Source organism: Xiphophorus hellerii, chromosome 10, assembly GCF_003331165.1.
Source record: "Xiphophorus hellerii strain 12219 chromosome 10, Xiphophorus_hellerii-4.1, whole genome shotgun sequence".
NCBI classification, from domain to species: domain Eukaryota; kingdom Metazoa; phylum Chordata; class Actinopteri; order Cyprinodontiformes; family Poeciliidae; genus Xiphophorus; species Xiphophorus hellerii.
Genome location: NC_045681.1, coordinates 6,767,463 through 6,790,558, shown reverse-complemented (window position 1 = coordinate 6,790,558; position 23,096 = coordinate 6,767,463). Strand labels below are relative to the sequence as shown.

The 23,096-nt window shown below is 35.4% G+C and overlaps 1 protein-coding gene across 3 annotated transcripts in view; it reads left to right on the top strand.

Moving 5' to 3' along the window:
- LOC116726724 (zinc finger protein 385B-like) overlaps positions 1 to 23,096 on the top strand; it is a 73,882-nt gene that overhangs the window by 5,750 nt on the left and 45,036 nt on the right. The window contains exon 1 of one of the 3 annotated variants that reach the window (XM_032573573.1): positions 22,646 to 22,930. The exons of the other annotated variants lie outside the window; for them this stretch is intronic. Coding sequence (XP_032429464.1) covers positions 22,762 to 22,930 — 169 coding nt within the window. The 5' untranslated portion in view covers positions 22,646 to 22,761. Of the gene's footprint in view, positions 1 to 22,645; positions 22,931 to 23,096 lie in introns of those variants that run through there. 3 annotated transcript variants of the gene reach the window in all.

The window sequence follows — 23,096 nt, the reverse complement described above, 5'->3', positions numbered from 1 at the left end:
GGCCACATAAAAAGCTACGGCGGGCCGGATTTGGCCCACGGGCCTCTGGTTTGACACATGATGTAGATAATTCAAAAGACTTTCTAGAGTCAATCTAGAAAGTAAATTGTGATCAGTTGTGTCAAATGCAGCACGGAGATTCAATACTACAACCAAAGAAAGTCTTCATGTAAAATGTTATGAATTGTGCCGTTTAAAATGTTTACGGATGACTGAAAAACATTGAACTTATTTATTTTATAAGTTTATTATAAAAATAATCAACATGTCATCCATAGTAGTCATGATTGTCAGTGTTTTTAAAAGACTTTAACTTATCGAACAGTGATGTACTTCCAATTCAAACCTTTTTCATCCTTTTCACCAGATATTTTCAGGAAAATCTGCTCAGGATTTTTTTTTTTTGCAGTCACAGTTTACATATGTATTTCACAGCAGGCCAATTTTCTGCTGGAGGAGGGCTCTCACAGCTGGATATGTTGGGAAGAGATGGGGGAGCGAGTCTCTGTCTACGGCACACAAAGGGCAGGACAGAAAATACCATGTGGATTTACCGTCTTTTCATTTAAATCTCCATACCCATAGTTGCACATGAGGTTCCTTGTACGGATATGATTGAAACTTTTTTTTTTTTTATCATTAAGGAGTCAGTCTGAAGCAAGATGTCAATAGTAAAGAGCAACTCATGCTATTGCAGTGCAGAACCATATTTTAGTGAAGAGTTGGTGCTGACATCTTTGTTTACACAATCCATAAGTCATCAACATCTGAACTGAACTTTAATTTTATATATCTTTTGATTCATAAGACTCTGCTCCCCCTGAATTGTGCATCATGTCTTGCAAAAGCAAGGTTGCATTCTCAGATTACCTCAATCACAAACGCCGCTGATGAATCGGACCGACCCGCTTATCTTTTTGACACCCTTCCCCTCCCCCATCTGTCGTACTTTCTCTCCTATCTCGGAGCTTTTTCTTTTGTACCTTAACATTTGGCTGCCGCCGTCTGCCTCAGTAAAAACCATCAGCTGTGAAATTGAGAATAATCATGTGGAACGAGATTGAGCGGGGAGCAGCTTGAGCTCCAGCCCTCTCCTGTCAATGGAGTCATGGCTTCTGCTGCTGAAGTCTACCAAAGACTGAACAATCACCCAGTAAGCATACTGTTCCTGTTGACTTCTTGCTAATCAGTTGCCTATTTTAAAAAAATCTACAACCCTTATGTCTTTAGTGACAAGGTGGTAAAAACTATAATTGAATGTAAATAACGAAATCTGTGTGTTTCCTGTGTTTTTAATGGAGATTGATGACACGTCCCATTGGCGCGCGACACTGAACGCTACAGCTGCCATGTGCGTGGCATTCCTAATGTGTTTTATGACTAACGTCCATGACAGCCAGCTGGCACACAACTTGTTCTGTCTTTATTTGAGGACCCTCTGGACAATTGGCAAAGTAAAACACAAATAAACCAAGAATTAAAAGTACATAAATCAAAGAGTCCCCACATAAGAGCCTGTTCACCTAGAAAAATACACACAGTGTTCACTGTAAATATAAGTCCTAAAATTGTCAGAACCAAATAGGTTTTCATGAAACAGTCTGTTAGATACACAAAAAATTTAAATAAATCAATTAATCGCATGGTAAATTAAAACAAACTGAATCATTTCCTTTGACATGAATGATTATTTTTTTCTCTGGATGATAAAAGTCTTCAGTTTGGTTTCAACTACTCCCTTTTTTTGAAGGACAATTTTGTCTACTAAGACTTCAAAATTAATTTTATTTCTTGTTTATTTATTTTGGATATTTTAGATATCATCCAGTTCCAGTGTAAAATATTCCTTAGAATTTAAAGTTTACTGATTTTTGAGAATGTGTTCTTGCATTATTATTTTGTCATTGCTTTTATATTACTTAAATTGTTTCAAAACAACAATATTATCGTTTATCACAATAACTTCTGGAACAATTTATCATCCAGCAGAATTTATCACGACAGACCTAGGAATTATAACCTTCATCAAAGAAGTAAGTTTGAAAAACACAATTTGAATGGAGATTATTTAATGGTATTAAGCAAAGTATTAAGAGTATAGGTGTATAAATCTAAATACTTAAAAATGTATTACTAGTATTTAAACTATTACTATTTTAAATGTATTTTTTCAGTTTTATTTATTTAATAATATATAATTAATAGCAGGACTTTTGCATATCCTCATATAAACAAGGATTACTGTACCTAAAAACAATATTTGAAAAATATTTTATTATTTACTGTTGAGGCTAAACAGGACAATGTAATGAGATGATTTAGTAAATCATGCATTAACATAATGACCATTTTAATAATAATAATAATAAAAACTTATTATGCTAAGGTGAGTTTGGTGTATATATAAAAAATTAATTTATTTTTAAGTAAAAAATATTTTTATTTTATTTGTGTACAGATCAGAAGAAGAAGATTTCATTTGGGAGATACGTTTTTTTTTTTTTTTTTTTTTTTTGTTGTGTTTAAAATACTAAAATTGGTGCTGATTCATTTTACATTAGCTGGATATTCAGTTTGGAAAAAAATATATTTCGGGCAGCTGCATTTGACAGAACTGTTTCTCCAAAAAATATTCTAGAAAGTGTGCCAGCAAACAATAATAACTCAAAGGTTAGAGTTTTAATATTCCAGTTTATTCATGATAGTACATAGACAGAGATATGATTGAAAATATTACCTTTATTTAGGCGAGAAACTCCTCTCTTCATGTTCTGTAGCTAGCAAAGGAAAACAAGCACTTTATATTATCAGTAGTAATTTGAAACAGGACAAACCACCGTTATCATCAGAAGCAAATTGCAGGTGGACACCATCAGTAGAAACAATTGATTCGGTCCAGATTGCTGTTCACAGCTTCCCCCGGTGAGTTTGCCTCAAACACAGATCTGAAATAGATTTATGGTTAAGTCCCCCATTGAAAACATAATAGCTCTCAGGCTCTGTCATTATAAGTCAAATGAGCATCTCCTTCACGCAGTAAACCTGCCTCTGCTCCAATAACCGGGATCTTTATTTGTTTGTCCTGAGCAGAGCCGCCTCCATGGCTCTCTACAAACAGATATCTACAGGGTGACAAAGCTGCTCCTCGAGGTCGTAGAGAAGTGCCAAAACCTCCACAAACGATCAGTAAAACACAAGCCGAGAATGGTCAATACTAAAAACAGATTACATAGACTTGACTGCATGAATTATAAAACGTTATTTTATAAGAAGCTGGATTTTTGTCGAGGAATTTGAATCTCCCTTGAGGTAAAACAGCATAAATGTTAGCAAGGACGATTTAGTGAAGGTGTGAAGTTTCTTTAAGAAATGCTGTGTGAAAAACAGCATTTTTTCCCCGTCATGTCATCAAATATCAACACTAGGCCTGTCACAACAACCAATAAATCAATTAATCGGATGATAAAACAAACGTAATAATTTCCTTTGGCATGATTTATCGTTTATTTCTTTTTTCTCTCTTTCTGCCAAAAACTGGATGATACAAAATCTTCATTTTGGTACTTTGGTCTCAACCAGCCCTTTTTTGGTCAGATAAGTTTGTTTAGAAAGACTTCAAAATTCATTTTATTTGTTGTTTTGGTTACTTAATTTGGATATTTAAAATGTCTACCAGTTCCAGTGTTAAATGTTGATTAGAATTAAAAGTTTACTAATCTTTGAGAATGTGTTCTTGCATTATTATTATGCTATTACCATTATATTACTTAAAAATAGTCTCAAAACAACAATATCGTTTATTGCAATAACCTCTGGATCAATTTATCATCCAACAGAATTTGTTATCGTGACAGGCCTAATCAGCACTCTGTATGCTAGAGTATTCAATAATCAGTTGATTTCTCCATCTTTCCTTTGGTAGCGTCATTTTGTTAACACCAAAGCGACGCTGCAGCTCTTTCCTTCACATTTTACCTCCATCTGTAAATGCAGACAGATGCTTTGCGATGTCTGAAATTGCATCCAAATGATGTCACAGATGAACAGCTGCACTTTGTTTTCCATCATATGAATGCAGGGATGCACATACACCTTGTGTGGGATGTTGAATTGTTCCGCGTCCCATTACCTTTCCATTTCCCCTGGGGACGGATTGGTGGTAGATTCAGCACAGCAGGTGAAAGTATTGTGAAAATGTTTCTCTTTGTGTGTGTTTATATGTCTTGTATGTGCAGACGTATAGAAAATATGTTTTAGACTTGAACAGGATTCCATATTTTCACTATTTTTAGCTGATTCTGCTCCACATTGGAGATAAAAGTAATTGCATAACAACAGAACTAACATTACGCCTGAAGAAAAATCTCAGCTTTGACTTCAGATGTAGTTTGTGACAACAGAAAAAAACTCATGGGTCTAAATCTAGAGATGTTTTTCATGCTAATTTTGAAGTACAATGCTGCTAGTCAAGATTTCATAAAATTGTTGGGGTTTGTGGAGTCTTGCAAATAATCGTTGCAACCAACAATTATTTTTCTAATTGATTATTCTGACGATTAATCAAATAAAAAAATTGCCACATTCTGCTGATTTTTTAAATTTATTTAACCACTTATTTTTACTGTAAATACAATAACAGATGCAAATAATTAAATTCCTTTTTTTATGTAATTTTTTTTTTACCATTTTAGCATAAAAAATGCAGCAAAGCGACATTCGGTTAGTGAACGCCTGATCATTAGTAGTGGAGAAAGCATCTATAGCTAAAAAAACTGTACTAACCTGTTTTTGTTTTTTAAATTAAGAACTTGGTAGCAAAAGATGTTTAATTGGAGTTTTTTTTGTTTGTTTTTTGCAGAATCTGAACCAGGTGAAGCTAAAACTCCCACTTGAGCTGTTCTGGGTATAGCATAAGGTTTTTCATCTTAAATGGAAAATGTATGTATTTTTTGTACAGCTTTGGCTTATTTACTATTCTGAATGTGTTGCTCTTTCAGCAAATGGCCATTTTTAGTCTGTATATGCCGGTTAACCATCAATGACTAAATTAGATTATTCCAATAATCGATTAATCACGAATAATTTGATTAATCGTTTCAGTCTTATTGTTTGTCACTGTCTTTGTTCAATTGGTGGGTTTTGACCTCGTCTTGTTTTCAGTTGGCCTGAGGTGGGTGTGCCCCGACTGTTTTCTGGGAGGTTGTCATGGAGATTGATGACATCATTGGTGCTCAGCACCCCAACCTCTGGAGTGGGGGGGTTGCAGTGCCCTGGGTGTTGTGTTGCGGCCTTGCTTCACGGCATGGATGGTTTTATGAGTTATTGTGTCTGGGGGGCTCGCTGTGGGCGGGGTGGTGATCCGGGTGGTGGAGATCGGTAGCCTGGTGGTGTGGAGAGCTGAAACAATTAACCAGATTAATCGATTATTGACATAATAAACTAATTTAGTAATAGATTAATTGTCAACTGAGAATTCAGACTGGACAATATTACCTGGTCGGTAAATTGTTACAGAAGTTATTGCGATTAATGATAATAGTGTTGGTTTGAGACTATTTTTAAGTATTATAATGGTAATTGCATGATAATAATGCAAGAACACATTCTCAACGATCAATAAACTTTAAATTCTAATGAACATTTAACACTGGAACTGGACGACATTTTAAATATCCAAAATAAATAAATAAAATTACAAATAAAATGATTTTTTAAAGTCTTTATAAACAAAATTGTCCTTCAAAAATAGGGCTAAAAGAGACTAAAACATCAAACTGAAGACTTTTATCCTCCCATTTTTGGCAGAAAGAGAGAAAAAAAGAGATAAACGATAAATCAGGCCAATGGAAATGATTGAGTTTGTTTTAATTTATCACGTGATTAATTGATTTATTGATTATTGTGACAGGTCTACCTCCAAGTTTGAAAAATAGGAAAGAAAACACTGCAGTTTTTTGTAAAAACCTTTGTGTAGATCCTCATGAAGTGGATTTAATTTTAAAGAGCACTGCAGATTTTACTGGAGCCTGGCAGCACAAGCTGTTTTCTCCAGCATTTCAGTCGATTGCTGCCGTATCGTCAAAAATTATATGTGCTGTTTGAATTTTTAGACTATTACAGGTATTAAATGTCTTTTGGTGATTTGGTGGGCAGCCATAAGTTGCCCTGTCTCTAAAATGTTGCTAGCTTGTGTTTCTCGTCATACATTGTCTCACTAATCTAATTGTGCTTCCATCTTTGGATGGAATTGATATTGTCAGAAATTTACCTATATTTAACATCATTTAGATGCCTACCTCATCCGTCTGTGACCATTTCTGTTTTGTTTTTCCTTGAGCTCGAACTGCATTGCTTCACACCTGACTTCTCACACAACCTCTTCCTCTAAAATAATTCTGCTCCTTGTTGCTCCACGATTTTGCCCTTTGTGCCCAATTTTCTCAATGATGGCTATTACCACGGAGCACAAAGGACCACTCAAGCGCACCAAATTAAATGTTTTTTAATTGAAGGCGCCATTATAGTATAGCTGTGCAGCTTGTGCTCTGTTTCTGTCACGGCTGTGCCAGAGGGAGGCGATGGGGAAGCAGCTGGGCTTGTAGATATTCTCCAAGTAATGATCGCTGTCATCATTTGGCTAAGTTTTCATTTACTGTCACCTGGACAGAATTTATTGTTTGACAAGGACTAATGTAGATTCACTGCTACTGTTGTGGTTTTTGTTTTCCTGTTGTGTGTTCATGGAAAAGCTTTTTATCAGGAGAATTTTGTTAACGGTGTCATAATCTGTTGGAGATGCGTTTTAAGTACAGGGTTATTTCCTATTACAGTTCAGTTTTAGGATTTGTTACCTTTGAGCTAAAGTGTTGTTCTTTTAATGTTTACTGTTAAGCTTGTGTACTTTTTGCAACATGAATGAAACATTGGATTAGCAGTGAGATAAGACCTATTGTCTCTAATCTGCCCACTATTACTTTTGATATCACCCGCCACAGAGTGCTAATAAATAAATAATTAAATTATTATTATTATTTGCTAATAATTATTTTATTAAATACTTTTTTTATTATTAAATATACAAATTTTATTATTACTATTGCTTTTATTTATATATAAAAAAGTTATTGGACTCAGTATTTAAACATTTTGGGTATTTTATATTCGCCTGATATCTTTATTATATCTTGGTTCTGTGTGATTCCTATTTTTTAGCGCTCCTGGTACTGTTGGGATTGTGTAGCGCTCAAAAAAAGCGCTGTTGTTTAATGTAAGCGATTATAAGCAAAACTGATTAAATTAAAACATTTGCAGAGATACTGACATGAATAATGTTGTCTTTTAATGTCTTCTTACAATGTGATTGTCTGGAAAAAATTATTTTACATTCTTTTGTGTTATAGCTTAATTTGAATAACAAATAATTTACAATTTTTTAAGTCCACTTTCACAGGCATAACCTGCAGTTGTAAATTTCATTACATTTTAGCAAGCATGGGTTCAATTTATCTGTTTATTTCTTTAAAAAGAAAATTCTACAAAGTGTGTTGTGTATTTGTACTCGAGACACATACACAACACATTGTGTATTTGTGAATTACTGCATTAAAACATCAGTTCCTTGCTAATCCAGCTGCAAGGTCTTTGTCTGGTTTGCATGTCTGCAGACTGAAGTTTTTGCCCATTTTTCCTTGTAAAGCTGTTCAAGCTCAGTTACACTGAATAGAGAACATTGTCAATATTAAATTTTCAAGTTTTGCCATGGATTCTTAATTGGAGTAATGTGTGCACTTTTTTTTATCCATCAGCCTTATATGTATTAGATTTTTTTCTCTTTTACACGAATAAAGAAAAAAAAATCCTTAAATGATGCATAAATTAGGCTTCACGATATTCCATGAAACACTGGTCAGCATTTAAAAATCCATCTGTCTGAGCCTGATTAGAAGATGACAAAATCTAGAAAAAACTGGCCTGCAAAAGGAGCCTGCAAGGAAACAGTTACAACCCATTTTACCTTTTTAATACACCTAATTAAAAGTCAAACCAATCTATTCCTGTCAGCCTTCTAATATGAGTCGAAGCAGATAAGAGCTTGGAGCATGTGAGATTAGAGGAGCGGGAGCGAGGCGTAGCACTGATCTAATCTTTAGACGTCCATCAACATTGGATTGTGCTTGAGAAATGAAACATAATCATATATATGCGCAAAGCATTAAAATACATCATTTTCAGTGATTTCAACAGTCCACTTAATTACTAAAATCGGCTGCCGAAATAATTATACAGTATATACCACATTTAGGCTAGTGATCATATTTAGTGGCACCAAATAGGAATTTTTTTTGTTTTTATTTACTGCAGTCGTATAATACCTCCCTGAAAAAATTTAGAAAAATCAACTTGAGTAAACTTATTCAACGGGGAAAAGTGACACCACCCAGCAGTTGTTTTCTTTTGGCAATAGCTTCATGTTTTTTGGTGTCGAAAACAAGCCGTTTCAAAAACTTACGGAACGTAACGACACAAATCAGCAGGCACTGCCTGTTACCTAGCAACCCTGGCAAAGCCCAGCCCGTCACCTAGCAACCCAAGCTGAGCTGCAGGACGTTTCTCCAGCTGGTTTTACTGCTGTATGCACTGTGCAACGGCTACTGGGAAACACAAGTATTTTGTCGTTGATTTACAATCCAGAATAGCTCAATCTTTATGTAATCTGACCAAAGAGCATGGATTCAGTTAAAGACCTTGTTGAGTTTAACTAACTCCACGTTTACATTTGTGATGGTATAGACTTTTCTTTCCCTGGTATGTCTCCTAAACATTAGTTCCTAGATGTAAGATGGCATCGTATTGTTGTTATAGACACCAATTACTTTTTCAGATTTGTTACCTCCATTATTATCCTACTTACTGAGCTTAGTGGTAAAATAAACATGGGTTTTCATGCCCAGTTGTTGCTCCTGAAACAGAGCATGATGAATTTCTAATGTAAAATTTCCTAAACAGTTTGAGTTAAAGAGAAAATTTACCTCAAAGGGATTATTTGTGATTTGGTTAAAAATAATTGCGTAACAGGAACTTTTTTCCCCTTATTGAATAAATGTATATGAATCTAATGTTATTGTTTTCCTCCATTACATAATGTCCATTAAAAAACTCTTATAACAAATATTATTTATGGTTTTGTTTTCTTTTTTTTTTTTTACAAATATTTACTAGGGATAACCATAAATGTGTCTAGAAATGTATATTACTCTAAAATGTTATTCTAATCTACAGAAACCACATAGTTGTAATGATCTTGGTTTATGGGTTTATATTTTGTTTCACTAATATTTTTGTATTTTATTTGTAATACCGATAAAGTATACTAATATTTTTGTATTTTATTTGTAATACTGATAAAGTACAAACAAGGTTGATGCAGATATCACAGTCGAAGAGAGATATTGTTGACCCCAAAGCTAACAAAGTCAAACTCTTTGCATAGTTATCATGCAGATGTAAGTGTGGGGACTATTTTACATACTCAGTATTTTCCAAGCTCTGTTTTATATGCAGACTGAAGCTTTGAAGTTCTGTTAAATATGTGAAACCCTCTAAACGCCACATACTTTAACTTGCAGTCAAAGCTAAAAACATATATTTATAAGGTTCCTGCTATAGCCTGGGTTGTTCTGGAGAAACCAATCTGTTAGGAGTGTGAAACCCAGCGGTAAAAAAAGTAAAAAAATAACATTTGGCAGTTTGTTGATATTGATGTTGAAAAGACTGGACATGCTGGTATCAACATGAAATTACTGTTCCACATTTTAGAACAGATAGTTGTCACGATGGTGCTAAAATAGAGGGAATATGTTGGTTTTTTAACTTTATAGGTTTATTTCTTTTTAAACAAGGAGGTGCTCCAGTTGAAGACAACTCTATGTTTACACATAGAGCAGAGCGCAGCGTTTTATTTCTGGGTAACAAAAGCAGATGTCTGTGAATATAAACATCAACACTGAGAGCTGTGACTTTTTCCTCTGGCAACTGATTTAAGAAGATATGAAACACAATTTATGTGGAAAAGACAACCAAGTATACACCAGTGTCAAGTCCCGACTCGTGTAGGACGCAACATAAATTATAAAAACAAAAAGATAAGTTTCAAGTAATATTGGTGACATTTATTTTCAGTTTCAGAGAGCTAAATAACAAAGAAAATACAGCAGTAATGAAAAATGCCAAACAAAAACTGGTGTCTCAAATCTCAAACATGAAAACTCCCTCACAATCTTTGGCTTTTTTCAACAGTATGTTTTATTTAAACCTTGCAAGTAGCTGCATCTGCTGTTTTGTGCCATTATTAATAAAAATGCTAATAAGACAAAGATTTTACCATACTATGGTACAAATATGATTAGCTAATATTGGCAGGACTTATATTGCGTACAATAATACCAATGAAGATAAATGTGGACTATATTGTGCTGTGAACAATGCAGACATTCTTGTTATCATAACTGAGAGTGTGTGAAAAAATGAATTTCACAAGAGCAAAACACACCCGGGATAATTCACACTTCTTCAACACCTTCCAGTCTACCCTTTTGTTTAAATATATCGCAAACTATTTAAGGAAATTGAGGTCAACTCTTTTTTTTTGAGTGTGACTGGAAGGCAGTGTAGGATTACAGATGACGTCGACTCAATCCCTCCGCAGCCTACGCCTCACACTGCTGCCAGCAAGGCATTTTCATTATAATCCCTTAGCACAGCTAGCTTGTGGCACTCAATATGCATAGAGTACCTTGAAATCTCTGCAGGTTTAGTCTGTTTAAAGCATCTTCCTGCAGATTTGGCTGTAATAACGCCTTACATGTGCACATTTTGTATTGTAATGTAAGCTAAGTATTAAGCTTTCCTGGTAGTTATGACGAGCTTGTGCATGAATAAGGTTTCCACCTGTGAATGTAGAAATCCATCCATCCATCCATTTTCTGTTCACCCTTTGTCCCTAATGGGGTCGGGAGGGTTGCTGGTGCCCATCTCCAGCTACGTTCCAGGCGAGAGGCGGGGTACACCCTGGAAATAAAATGTAAAATGTTTTCTGGCACCTTGCCCCAGATACTATAAACAAACAGCTTTTCAATGTCAATGTATTTTCAACTCTTAACTTAACCATCTGAAGAAAAACTGACTAAAATTATGTTGAAAGAAAATGCAAAATAATTAGTTTTAACATTCAGTATCGGAGACTAGGGTGGCACATTTATCATATCGTTTATTATTTATTGTAATATCTTTTAATGGTATGAATTTTGATTTATCGTCACGATAAATTGTAATTGATGATGTTTTAAACCCCAAACTGTCTTTATCATTGGGATTGTTGTTTTTTCTATTTTCTCCGCTGTTTGTTCAATAAGAGTATCAATAAATACACTAAACACTAAGTGCTTTTATGCCACACAATAATCTTCTGCGTGGAAGATAATTGTTTCAACAGCAATAAAAAATCTACATATATGGTATTAATAAACAAATAACTATTAAGTTAGCTTTAATGTTGCAATTACTGTGAAAGATGTCACTTTTTCTGCTGTGTCTTTGATGTCACAAAACATGCCTCCTTTTTGGCCTGTTCATTGATACTGGCACAAATCTATTTCCTGTGTAGCATCATCACATTAGATATAAACCTAAATAAAACCACCGTCTTTTAGTTGGAATTCAAATGATGAGTTAAGAGGCTCATCTCTGGTGAAGGATTTGTTTGCTCCAACATGTATTAAGTGCAATCTGCTTTGTAAATCAGATGCAGATTTGAAGCAGAATAGCGTGAGCAAAAGTTTCAAAAACCAGTGGAGAGTTTGTTTCATAAATTCTTTCCCAGAGTTTAAACTCTGCTTCCTTTCACTGCTGCACTCAGGACACTAGGTTGGAATAAAAAATAGGAAATGTATTAACTTTTTATTCAGAGATTTTGATGCTGTAGGGTAGTTTTACCATATTTCTGTATCGCTAGCATTGGGCCGAGTCGGCAGGTGTGGAGCAGAGTAGCGTGAGAAAAAGTTTCAAAGACCAGTGGAGAGTTTGTTTCATAAATTCTTCCCAGTTTATGAATTTGTTTCATAAACTCTGCTTCCTTTCACTGCTGCACTCAGGACACTAGGATGGGATAAAAAGTAGGAAATATATTGTCTTTTTATTCAGAGATTTTGATGTTGTAAGGAAGTTTTACCATATTGTATAGTATTGCTAGCGTTGGACTGAGTCGGCAGGTATGCAGCAGAGCCTCCAGGGCTACATTAACCTGCTACATTAACCTCAAGGGGAATGTTAACGTGCTGCTAAAACATTTCAGCAGCACCAGACATACATTTGACCTGCTGCAGAATGATGCTGCAGGCAGATGCTTGTCCAGTCCTCAGAAACTGAGCATGAGCTGCTCTTTGGACTTGATTGATGTCTGCAGATTAATATCAAACTCTGACGAAGTGATACTTCTGATACCAGTACGTTGTACTGTCCTACTAAAAACAGATGTGCGTGATAAAGAACTACAGGAGTAGAAACATAATTTAAAAATGTGTTGTGAAAGAGCAGGACCTTCTTAAAGAGACAGAGACCCAATTTCTAAGCTTAAAATTACAAAGTCAAAATTCTTTTAGGTCATATTTAATACATATAACATTTTTATAATAACTGAAGGTAACATAGTTCTGTGATTGTGCTACAAAGTGGAACTATGTACCTGGAAAATACATAACATTGCCCCTTCAATCAATATATATGTATATTTATACATATATGTAGTCAGCATGTATAATTTAGGGCTATGCATTCACAAAACCAGGTTTTCTCTCAATTCACAGGAGTGTTGGTCAAGGTAGACAAAGTGAGAGAGTAATATATAGAAAAAGATTAATTTTGGAAGTTTTCAAGCCCAGTATTTTATATTACACCGCTCATCCTTTTTATCATTGGCTTCATGGCTCTCATTTCCCATTTATGCTTCTTGAAGCACCTCTAGGCTTCACAGCAGAGCAGATTCAGTGTAAATGTGTCTTTACTCTGCTCTGATGGTAAAGTGCACAGCAGAGACGCATGCAGTGTAAATCTGGTGTGACTTCTATTGGACGTCTGAGGTGAACAGAGAGAAAAGAAATGGTGAGAGTACTGATCCCTGTGAAGCTCCTGATTTGCTGACCTCCTTGTCAGACTTAGGTTTTTGTGTAGATACTGAGAAGCTCTGGTATTTTTACAGAAGGTTATTGCACTATTAAGACTCACATACATGCTCAAGTCTGAACTGCATAATTGCTTGGTAATCTGTAAATATTGTAAGCCTGGTTTTACTTGTTATGTTTTCGGATCAGCAGATTGTCTTTTTGTAAACATCTCAGAAATCAACCGTAAATTTTAGCTATAAATACTGAGTAAGTTAATATTTTGCTGAAATGCACTTTTTTTGTACTATTATTTATTGTTTGCAGTGTTGCTCTGACATGTTCTCTACTGTCACACTAAGGTCACATTTGCTTTGTTGCCCACAGGAGCCTTATGGCTCTCCCAGATGGCCGGTGACAGATGCCACAGTTGCTCTTGCCCTTGGTTGCAGGCGGTCTCTCCCACTAGATTAAAAATAAATGAATAAAAAAGTTATATTTGAGTCCCCTCAAGGTCCCATTTCTTCCATTTGTCCTTGGCAATTTTTTTTAGTAAGATTTACTTTATATAACCTTCTGTCTCTTAGGACGCATTTGCTTTTCTTATGCATCAAAATATTTTAGCTTGATCTTCTCTGTCCCGTTTTTGTCACTGCAGCATTTTGGCCTAGGGTTAAATGTTTTTTCGACATCTCTTCATATTTTCTGTTAAGTGTAAAACAGAAAACATAAAGGTGGGACATTTTGTTGTTTCCTAGATAAAACCTGCCAGCATGCATCGTACAACTTTATTCTTGCTTTTTTATTTGCCAAAGTTATATTATGCTTCACTTAGACCTACAGCTATGACCCTAAAATAACTGCTAGAATTACTGTTCTAAAGTCAAAAATAACAATGCGAAGGCCTTTTTGGCGTTGTTTTGTTTTGTTTGTTTGGGGCTTTTTAAAGAGTAGAATAAAGATTTAACAAATCAATGTTTAATGAATGTGCCGTAATTTTACGATAATTCAGCCTAAATTTGACTACTCCAAGTAGTGCAGGTTTCGAGCAGAATCCCATCCAAGGTGGTCGTCTAAGTTCAGGCTTGGTCAGTCTCAATAGGTGCTGCTAAACCTCTGAAGCCTTTAATGCATATTTTTGTCTTGCGCTCCAACAATTGCTAGAATATACCAAAACTCTGTAAGCTACTGCTAAGCGCTGATTTATTGTCGCACAATGAAATGTTCACTGCAAAAATACAAAATCTTACCAAGTAAACTGGTCTAGTTTCTAATGCAAATATCTTATTACACTTAAAATAAGACAATCTAACTTAAAAATAACTTCTTAATAAAATAATTCCTTAATATTGATGAAAAAGTACTTGTTCTATTGGCAGATGAAATAGCTTATAACTTGGGAAAAATGTCTTTCAAGTGAAATAATCTGCCAATAGAACTAGTACTTTTTCATAAATATTATTAAAACAAGCCTCTATATCTTGCTAAAAGTTACCTGTAAGTTAGTTTCCACTTATTTAAAGTTTTCTGAGATATTTGCACTAGAAACTAGACCAAAATGACTTAAGATTTTGTGTTTTGATGTTGAGATCATGCGAACCGATCAAGCAGTGTACTTTTGTGCAGTGTCTCCAAAAATCAGTCAATATGATTTGTATCTGCATACAAAGTGTCTATTTTGAATAAAAGTTGACTCTAATCTGCAGGGGTGCAGTGATGGTGGACACATCTAAAAACCTAACTTAATGTTTCTACCTTCCTTCTCCTCCCTCCTTGTTGCTGCTTTCAATGCCAGAGTTTGTTTTGGTGCTAATGTTGCACTTAAACTGAAAAACGAAAGACCTTTCTCCCGTCTCCCAGCAACCAGCAAAACCAAACCTATGTGAAATTTGAAGGTTTGCTCACTTCTCCCCAGCTGTGCGCTCTTATCCACAAGTGTAGAGCACACTTGTTCTATGTGAACCGCATCTGGCGTTCTTACTGTATATATTGGGAATTTTTTGTTGCAACTGCTTGTGGAGATCCTTTTTGCTGATGCCAGAGCAGCAGCTGGACACAATAAGTATAGCAGCTGCGGTGCTGAGAGCCTTACAATAGCTCACTTGGAGCAGTGCCATGCCGGTTCATTGAGGTTTTAGGTTTGGAGTGAGGCCAGTTTGGTAGTCCTGCTTCAGTTAGTCTGATGGCCAAACTACACCAATGCACGAGTTACACGTTCTCGAATTTGCAGCAGCAGTGTTGAAGCTTTTCCTCATTTCACCTATTGCTATTACCGCTTTGTTTAACCTCCACCATCTCACTATGAAAGTTTTGTGCATGGCTAAATCAATCAAGGAACTCTCACTCTCCATCACATGTCATCTGTGCTGTGTGTTTTCTACACTATTCATAGAAAACTGTAGTGCACGTGTCAAACTCAAGGCCCATGGGCCAAATTCGGCCCGCCGTAGCTTTTTACGTGGCTCTCTAGATTCCCTACTAAACACTAAATGTGCTTAAATATTATGTTTTAATCAAATTAATACCGTTTTTATCCACTTACTGCCAAATTATATCAATCAGTCCCTCCAGTTTCTTGAGAATTATTGTAGTAATCCACACAAAATCAACAAATTCCTGTAATTTTTTTGCGATTTTATTTTTCTCAAAAATTGTCAAAAACTTTCTTACTTTAATTGATGTCAAATTATAGTACATGAGCTATACAGCGAGTAATAAAAAGTCATATTTACCATGATAAATAAGCACAAATATTGCAAATATTTCCAAATTAGTACCACAAACTCTTTGATTTTTATTGCAAAAAATCACAAAAAGAATCACAAAATCCTAGAGGGGCTGAAAAGATGCTCAATAATATTCTTTAGTTTTAAGAATTCATTGATATTTTAACAGTTTGTGAACAGGTTTTATCAATACATTCTGGCACAACCAGCCCTTTAAGAGCGTTCATGATCTTGATTTGGCCCAAAACGAAAAGGAGTTTGACATGAGATAAGCCAAGATAAGCCTTATCTTCAACAGATTTCTTTTTTGTTAAATAATTGGTTTGTAAAATGTTTTTTTTTTTCTTTTTTGTAATGTTAATTTACCAAAATAAATCATATCAGTATATGAATTTCCTCCAATATGCCTCCCTGGATTATAAACACAGTGAACTAAATCCATCGTGTTCAGGTCTTTATTTTGCAGTTTGACAAAATATCAGCAATGACAAATATGATTAAATTTCTGCATCATTAAAATAAAGTTAGCAGTGAAATACAGATTATGTATTTGTACAAACACAATGAGATATTTCACTTATTAAGTCTGATGAAAATGGTAACAACATGACATTTAAGTAACACTAAAAATAAATCTGCTTTCTGTGAGGTTTTCTTTCCTCTCTTTGACTGTAAACACACTGTCAGTTTGACAGAGTCCGTCTGGGCGGAAGAGATTACATTTAGTCATTTCTGACTGCTACCTGCCTGAGCAGTGTTTGTGGAGAGTAAAGTAATGTTTGAAGTTCAATCTGTGAAAACATTTACTTTTATTTTCTCAAAAACAGTAGACATAACTAAATGTAGCTCACGTTTAAGTTTGTTTATGTTGTTAAATCACAAACTTAAATGTGACAAAAAGCAGTCGATTTATTTGGCTACTGGTCAGATGAACCTGTAACACATCAATACATTAACAGCCAAATCTTTGATGGTTTACAATCTAAAATATATTATTTAAAAAATACATTTGTATTTGTTAGTATTTTCCCCAACCATAACTATGCATAATAACTCTTTGCATATTTTTATATAATAACGATTATCTCCAAAACTAAAATCAAACTTCAGGATCAGATTTTTAAAAATGGGCATTAATAAATTGGATATAACTTGGGTTTAGTGACCATCTCGGATGTTTCAAGTCTCACTGGGGCTGTTAGACGACACTACACAGCATTTTGCCAAGGAGATGGCATGCAGGGCTGCCTGGTCTGCAGCAGCCTCCAGACACATCAGTGATGGTGACAGTTGATTGGCTGCAACTCCTCCTATCTGTCTGTAGCACTTGTTCCCTCTGAACAACAACAGACAGACTCACAACTCTGATCAAGACACCACTACATGTCAGGGTGTGTGTGTGTGTGGGGGGGGGTGTGTGGGTGTGTGTGTGCGTGTGTGTGCATTGTTTCAGTGTCGAAACAGTGTTTGAGTGAAAGTGTATCTGTGGAAGCTTAAAGCCGGGCTTACTGATGGATTAGGAACAGTTTTACAGTTCACTGTTACTGTGATTTTTTTTAAATCAGGAAACAAATGTAAGTCAGTGCAATGTCACTAAAGCGGGAGCGTATGGATCTTTCTGTGTCTTCTCAGATATGTACCAGCCAATCTAATTAAAGAGCTGGCATGTCAGAAACCTGCTCTGCCTCTTTGTTTAACATTGGGGCTAATCTCTTGCTACAAGAAGGTGTGGGGGCTGGTCTGTGTGGATGCGTGTGTGTGCGAGTGTGTTTGGGAATCCTGCCAAACCATCTCAGAAAACCATGTGTTTCATCGTTTACTTCACTTAGAGCCGTTTAACATCTTGTGTTGCTAATATTTCCATTGATCTCTGTGTTTTGTACCTAATTTGTCAGCAAAATGTGCAGTGCACTAGAAAATTATATGTTAATACATTTTAAAGGGCCAATGTTATGTCGCAGTGCACTGATTGCAGTTTTTTGGCCGATTGGCGATCACTGATCTTTAAAAAGCCTGAGCTGCTGATTCCGATTTTGGTCGATACTTTTTTATTTTGGTCTGAAATGTCACTAAAAATAGCAAGAAAGTCGCTGAGTTGGTAACAGTGGGGTGACTATTGTTAGCTGCAGACATGATCTGGTGGGCCGGTCTCTCAGTCAAACCTCTCCAACAGCAGAGCAGAAGAGGACAGAGGTTGATTTTTAGACCTTTGCTGATGTAGATAAAATCGGCTTCACATGTAAGAGTCGGCTGATCACCAAAGTCCCAAAATTAAGGAAATTGGCGCCAATAAAACTGTTTTCCAGGCATAAAGTGCCATTTTATAGAACTATCAAGTAACTTTGTTATCTACAGTTATTATAAAAATGCTTACCTGAAATATGATTTTAAAGAAATTTGATGTCATAATTTCTTTTACTGCACTCACTATATTTGGCCAAGTTTAATAAAAATGGTTTTGCCCAATTTTGCTTTTGTGCAAACATCAAATGTTTGTGGCCTTGTTTACTATAAAATTGAAACAAAACAAAGTTAGTAAAAAATATATATGCTGTACTGTGCCAAATAAAGTCTATATTATTTTATTTTGGTGGAAAAAATAAGCAAAATGCACAAAGAGTTTGCTGTTTTGTAGTGGTAGCCATGCTAACTTCACAGGGGCTAAAATAGGACAGTTTTGTTTGCTTTTGTTTTAAATCTATTTTGTTTGTGTATAACTTTTATTCTTTTATTACACTATGTTCAGTAAAGTCAAACTCAAAATGTAAACTCAATGTAATGTTTTTTTTGTTCTAAATGAGTAAAACCGTGTTGTATTTTGAAACGTTCATTTATTTCAGTACATCATTACAAAATATACTGTTTTTCACTTTCATTTAAGATCCAAATATCCTCTCAGACTGATAAAAATGTGCTACATTTAATAAAACGTGTTTCACTTGGTTGGTTTAGGAGGTACAAGGGACTAACTTAAATCTTGACAGTGAATGAGGAGAAAAGATGGCATTTAAGATATTTATTTTCATCCGTATCTCGCCTCGTTTCTGTACAGACTGGCATTTAGTTTTACAGAGAGCTCCACCTAACAAAACAAACAATCACATAAACAGGAGAAAACTGGGATTAAGAAAAAGACAGTGCTCTGCTACAATTTTACCAAAATGAGTACAAATTATTCAATAAATTAAATTATAATATATTGAAGAGGTTGTCTTCTTCATCAAACCTGAGTTAAAAACTATCATTACAACCGCTGCAGTACCTGTCCAATGTATCCTACATGGTTTCCTCTCTCTGTCTACGTCACGTGTCAAACTCATGTAGCCGTCTAAACTCTAGACTAAACACTAAACTCGCCTAATTATTACATTATCAATCAAATCAGTGCAGTTTTTATCCGTTGCTGCCAAATTATATCGATCAGTCCCTCCAGTTTTTTGAGAATTATCGTGAAAATTCAACAACAAATTCCAGCACATATTTTGTGGCTTTTTCTCAAAAATTGTCAAAAACTTTCTTACGTGTACTTAACAGCTGCCTCAGTCTTAATTGATGTTTGATTATAGTCCCTGATCTATACAGCGAGTAATAAAAGGTCGCATTTACCGTTAAAAATGAGCACAAATATTTCCAAATCAGTGCCACAAATACTTAGATTTTTATTGCTAACAAATCACAGAAAGTATCACAAAATCCTGGAGGAACTGAAAAGATGTTCAATAATAATATTTAATTTGAATAATTCATTGATATTTTAACAGTTTGTGAACAGGTTTTATCAATATATTCTGGCACAATCAGCCCTTTAAGAGCATTGATGATCTGGATTTGGCCCAAAACGAAAATGAGTTTGACACCCCTGGTCTACATGTTCGCTTAACGTTTCGTTCGACATTAAGTCCATGTGGAGCGTCGCTGCCCCGTGCTTCCGGTACCACTTCAAGGGAAGCAAAGTCTAAAAATATTCTAAACAGCTCCCACTCACTTACCTAACACTGTGAATCACTGCATTATATTAGTGCAACATTTTGCACATGACCTTGTCTAGCGACACTGAGGACCACTCATACTGTGGGCTTCTGTGTAGCAACACGGCGCTCTGTTCTGCTCATTTCTTAAAGTGTGTTATTGTGAGGGTCAGGGCTTTTGAGCGCCCTGTTGCTGTGCGTCTCCCAGTGCAGCACATTTATATTCCACTGAGCCGTCCAGGTGAGTCACGCATCTCTTAGGAATCCTATAAGTAGAAGAGCTCCCTTTTAAATGGACATAATTATGCAAGTATTGTCGGTATTTAATTCATTTATATTAAAATTAAAAATATCTCATACGAATGATTCTTGCGTATTTATTTTTTGAAGTTCTATTATGTTTAAATTATTTAGCACATTTTATGTGAGGATGAGAATTTTTGGTTTTAAAATGTCCATTTTGTGTTCTGAATCAATGTGACAAACATTTCATTTTCTCTTTGACAAGCTTCGAGGGGAACCTTTTAGTAAGTCTCTGATTCTCAGGTACGTTCCAGTGGCTTCAGCTACTTCCGTGTATTCAGGTGTGTCTTCAAATTGAACAGTGCCAGCTGCAAATTTGCTCCTATGAGGAACAGCTATGATCTTCTCCTGAGTTACTTATATGTAACTCGTTTATGTTCGTCTCAGGTCCAGTAGGTTGACTTTACAAGAGACAAATTCAGGTTCATTGAATTTACTCTAACAAAACAGGAAGTCAAGTTGGTGGTTAACATCAGTCCAGCAGCCTCTGCACCTATACATAAAATAAAATTAAATATAATAAATAACCCTAATCAAACTACAGAGCTACAGTTAGCAGCAGTTAGCAGTTGGAAAATTAAACATAGCTAAAATGGACATTAATAATGATAAGAGTTAAAAATGTATACAAAACAAAGCAAGATTACTCATGAAACACTTTATATGATTAAATTTGTCTAAAAATATGTTAAAATATAATATTTGTAAAGAAAACACAGAGCTGATCCTAACATTGCTACAGTTGCAGAACGGCAACTGAAAAAAGGGGGCGGGGCTAGCAGTTACCGGTTGCTACGGCAACCGCCAACTGCCAAGAGCAGCGTGACGGAACTTAAAACACCAGCAAAGGGCTAGAGAAACACCTTATTCACTAAACTAAATATAGTCAAAGAATATATAAACAAATTTGGACAAACTTTACATCTACAGTTCTGTCAAGATAAAGAAAATATAACACCTGAAAGCTGTGGGAAAGCTAGGCTACACCAAATAAGAGGAAATATAGATCCGCTTTGAGGTTTACTGTTCAATAAAAAAGTAAAACTTAAAATTAAGAAGGCGGAATTTATTACAAGTGTTAGTAATTCAATCTCTGCCTAAAAGTAAAGATATTGTTTCTGTTGGCGGAGTCTGGCGCAACAGATTCTAAAGGTCGGAGGTCAGTAAAGAGTCTTGATGGAAGAATATTAAGATTATTATCCTGGCAAGATTAATAAGATTACAACATTATGTCCTTGTATCATGGGGAAAAACTTAGGACATGATGAAAACTTTTACAATTAGAGTTAGCATAAGAATATCTATAAAATAAGTGAACCAATGCTGGCTGATGGTGGCGAAAGTTTCTGAATCAAATATCAGACTATTAAAACCCTAACCTTTCACTTTAACATAAATTGATAAATTGCCTCCAATTTCAAAACAAATTAATAAAATTTAATGGTAATTTTGATGTGTCCTGGTTTCTACATGAAGACTGAATACAGTCTTTTTGTCAAGTCTTCAAGAATATTCTCTTAGTAAAATAAAGAAATTGTTTTGTTAGGTAAACAAATGTAAATATAACCTTCTAAAAACTGTGGACCAAGGATGGAAGTTTAGTTTTATGAATATTGTGTGCAAATTCAGTCTGGGTATCGATATGGTTATACTTTTGTTAAAGTCTATTTAAAATGTGTTTGTTGAAGCTGAAATTACTTTCATTTCTATTTAAAATGACAACTTTAACTGCTAATAATTCAGTCTTAATGTGTGGAAAAGAAAGATGTGAAAAAGTAAGTGCACCCTTACAGATTTATTCTGATTTGTGTTTCATAATCTATTAAATTTTAATGTCAGGCAAAGATGACTGAGGAGAGTTATTAAATCACGACTTGAGCGATTGACCACTTTTCTGCACCTGATTACTCCCAGACCTCATAAAAACAGAAACCACTTTATAGATTGTGTTCTTGTTTTACTTAAAAGACATATGTACAGTATGTCTTACTGATTGCTTGCGTTAGTGGCCTATTAAATGCATTAAACAAATAAAATCCAGATTTACAGGCAAAATGTTGACCAGCTCACTCTCAATTGCACTTTTATTTTATGTGATCTATAATCTGCTGTTATTAATTTCTCACATGTAGCACAAAGAGTGTACAGAGGGACATGTGTACAGTATGTTTTCTTTTTAAATGAAGTGTAATTATCATTTCTTTTCTTCAACTCTTATTAGACTTATCCGTGTTTTCTGGTCTGCTGTGCAAAAGGATGTTTGGCCATTTTTTTCTTCTTCTTCTGCACAAATTGCAGCATAATTGACCTGCACTTTCCGTAGAAATTCTTTAGCGATTTTCACAGAGGATGTCGGGGTTGCCTAGCAACGCAGCTGGAACTGTAGTCGAACTGTAATTTGCTTGTTCAGTGTTTATTTTGAGGACTGACAGCCAGGAAGAAAACACTGTTCTGGGATCCCTGGCGCTTCCTCTGAAATCTGCTCTCTCATCGCTCTGTGTGCAAGTTCTAACTTATATTCCTCCGTGGTCCCGTCTTTCCACTGCTGCTATCTCTCGTTGATGTAATGGAATCGTGTGGACAGGTGTTGTGGAGTGGGAACTCTTTCTAATGCCGCTTCTCAGAGAGCACACGTTTGTGCCAAAACCTCCTGTGTGCAGCAGCCCTGCATATGGGCAAACTTTCCAGGAAGTTTCCTTGATGGCAACCGGGTTCAGACGGTCTGGGAGGATTAAAAGCCTGCAGGGGCGTGGGATTTGTTTTGTCTTAATTCTCAAAGGTGGGTCTAAAACGAGGACTTGGTTCTCTGAAGGATATTCATAGGACACCTTGTAGTTATATGTGGCTGTTAAAGGTTCGGCAGCATTTGGTTGTATGGAGACAGAGGGGCAGAGTGTGGGGCTAAGCAGCAACGACAACAAAAAAATAGATATACTGTTACATAT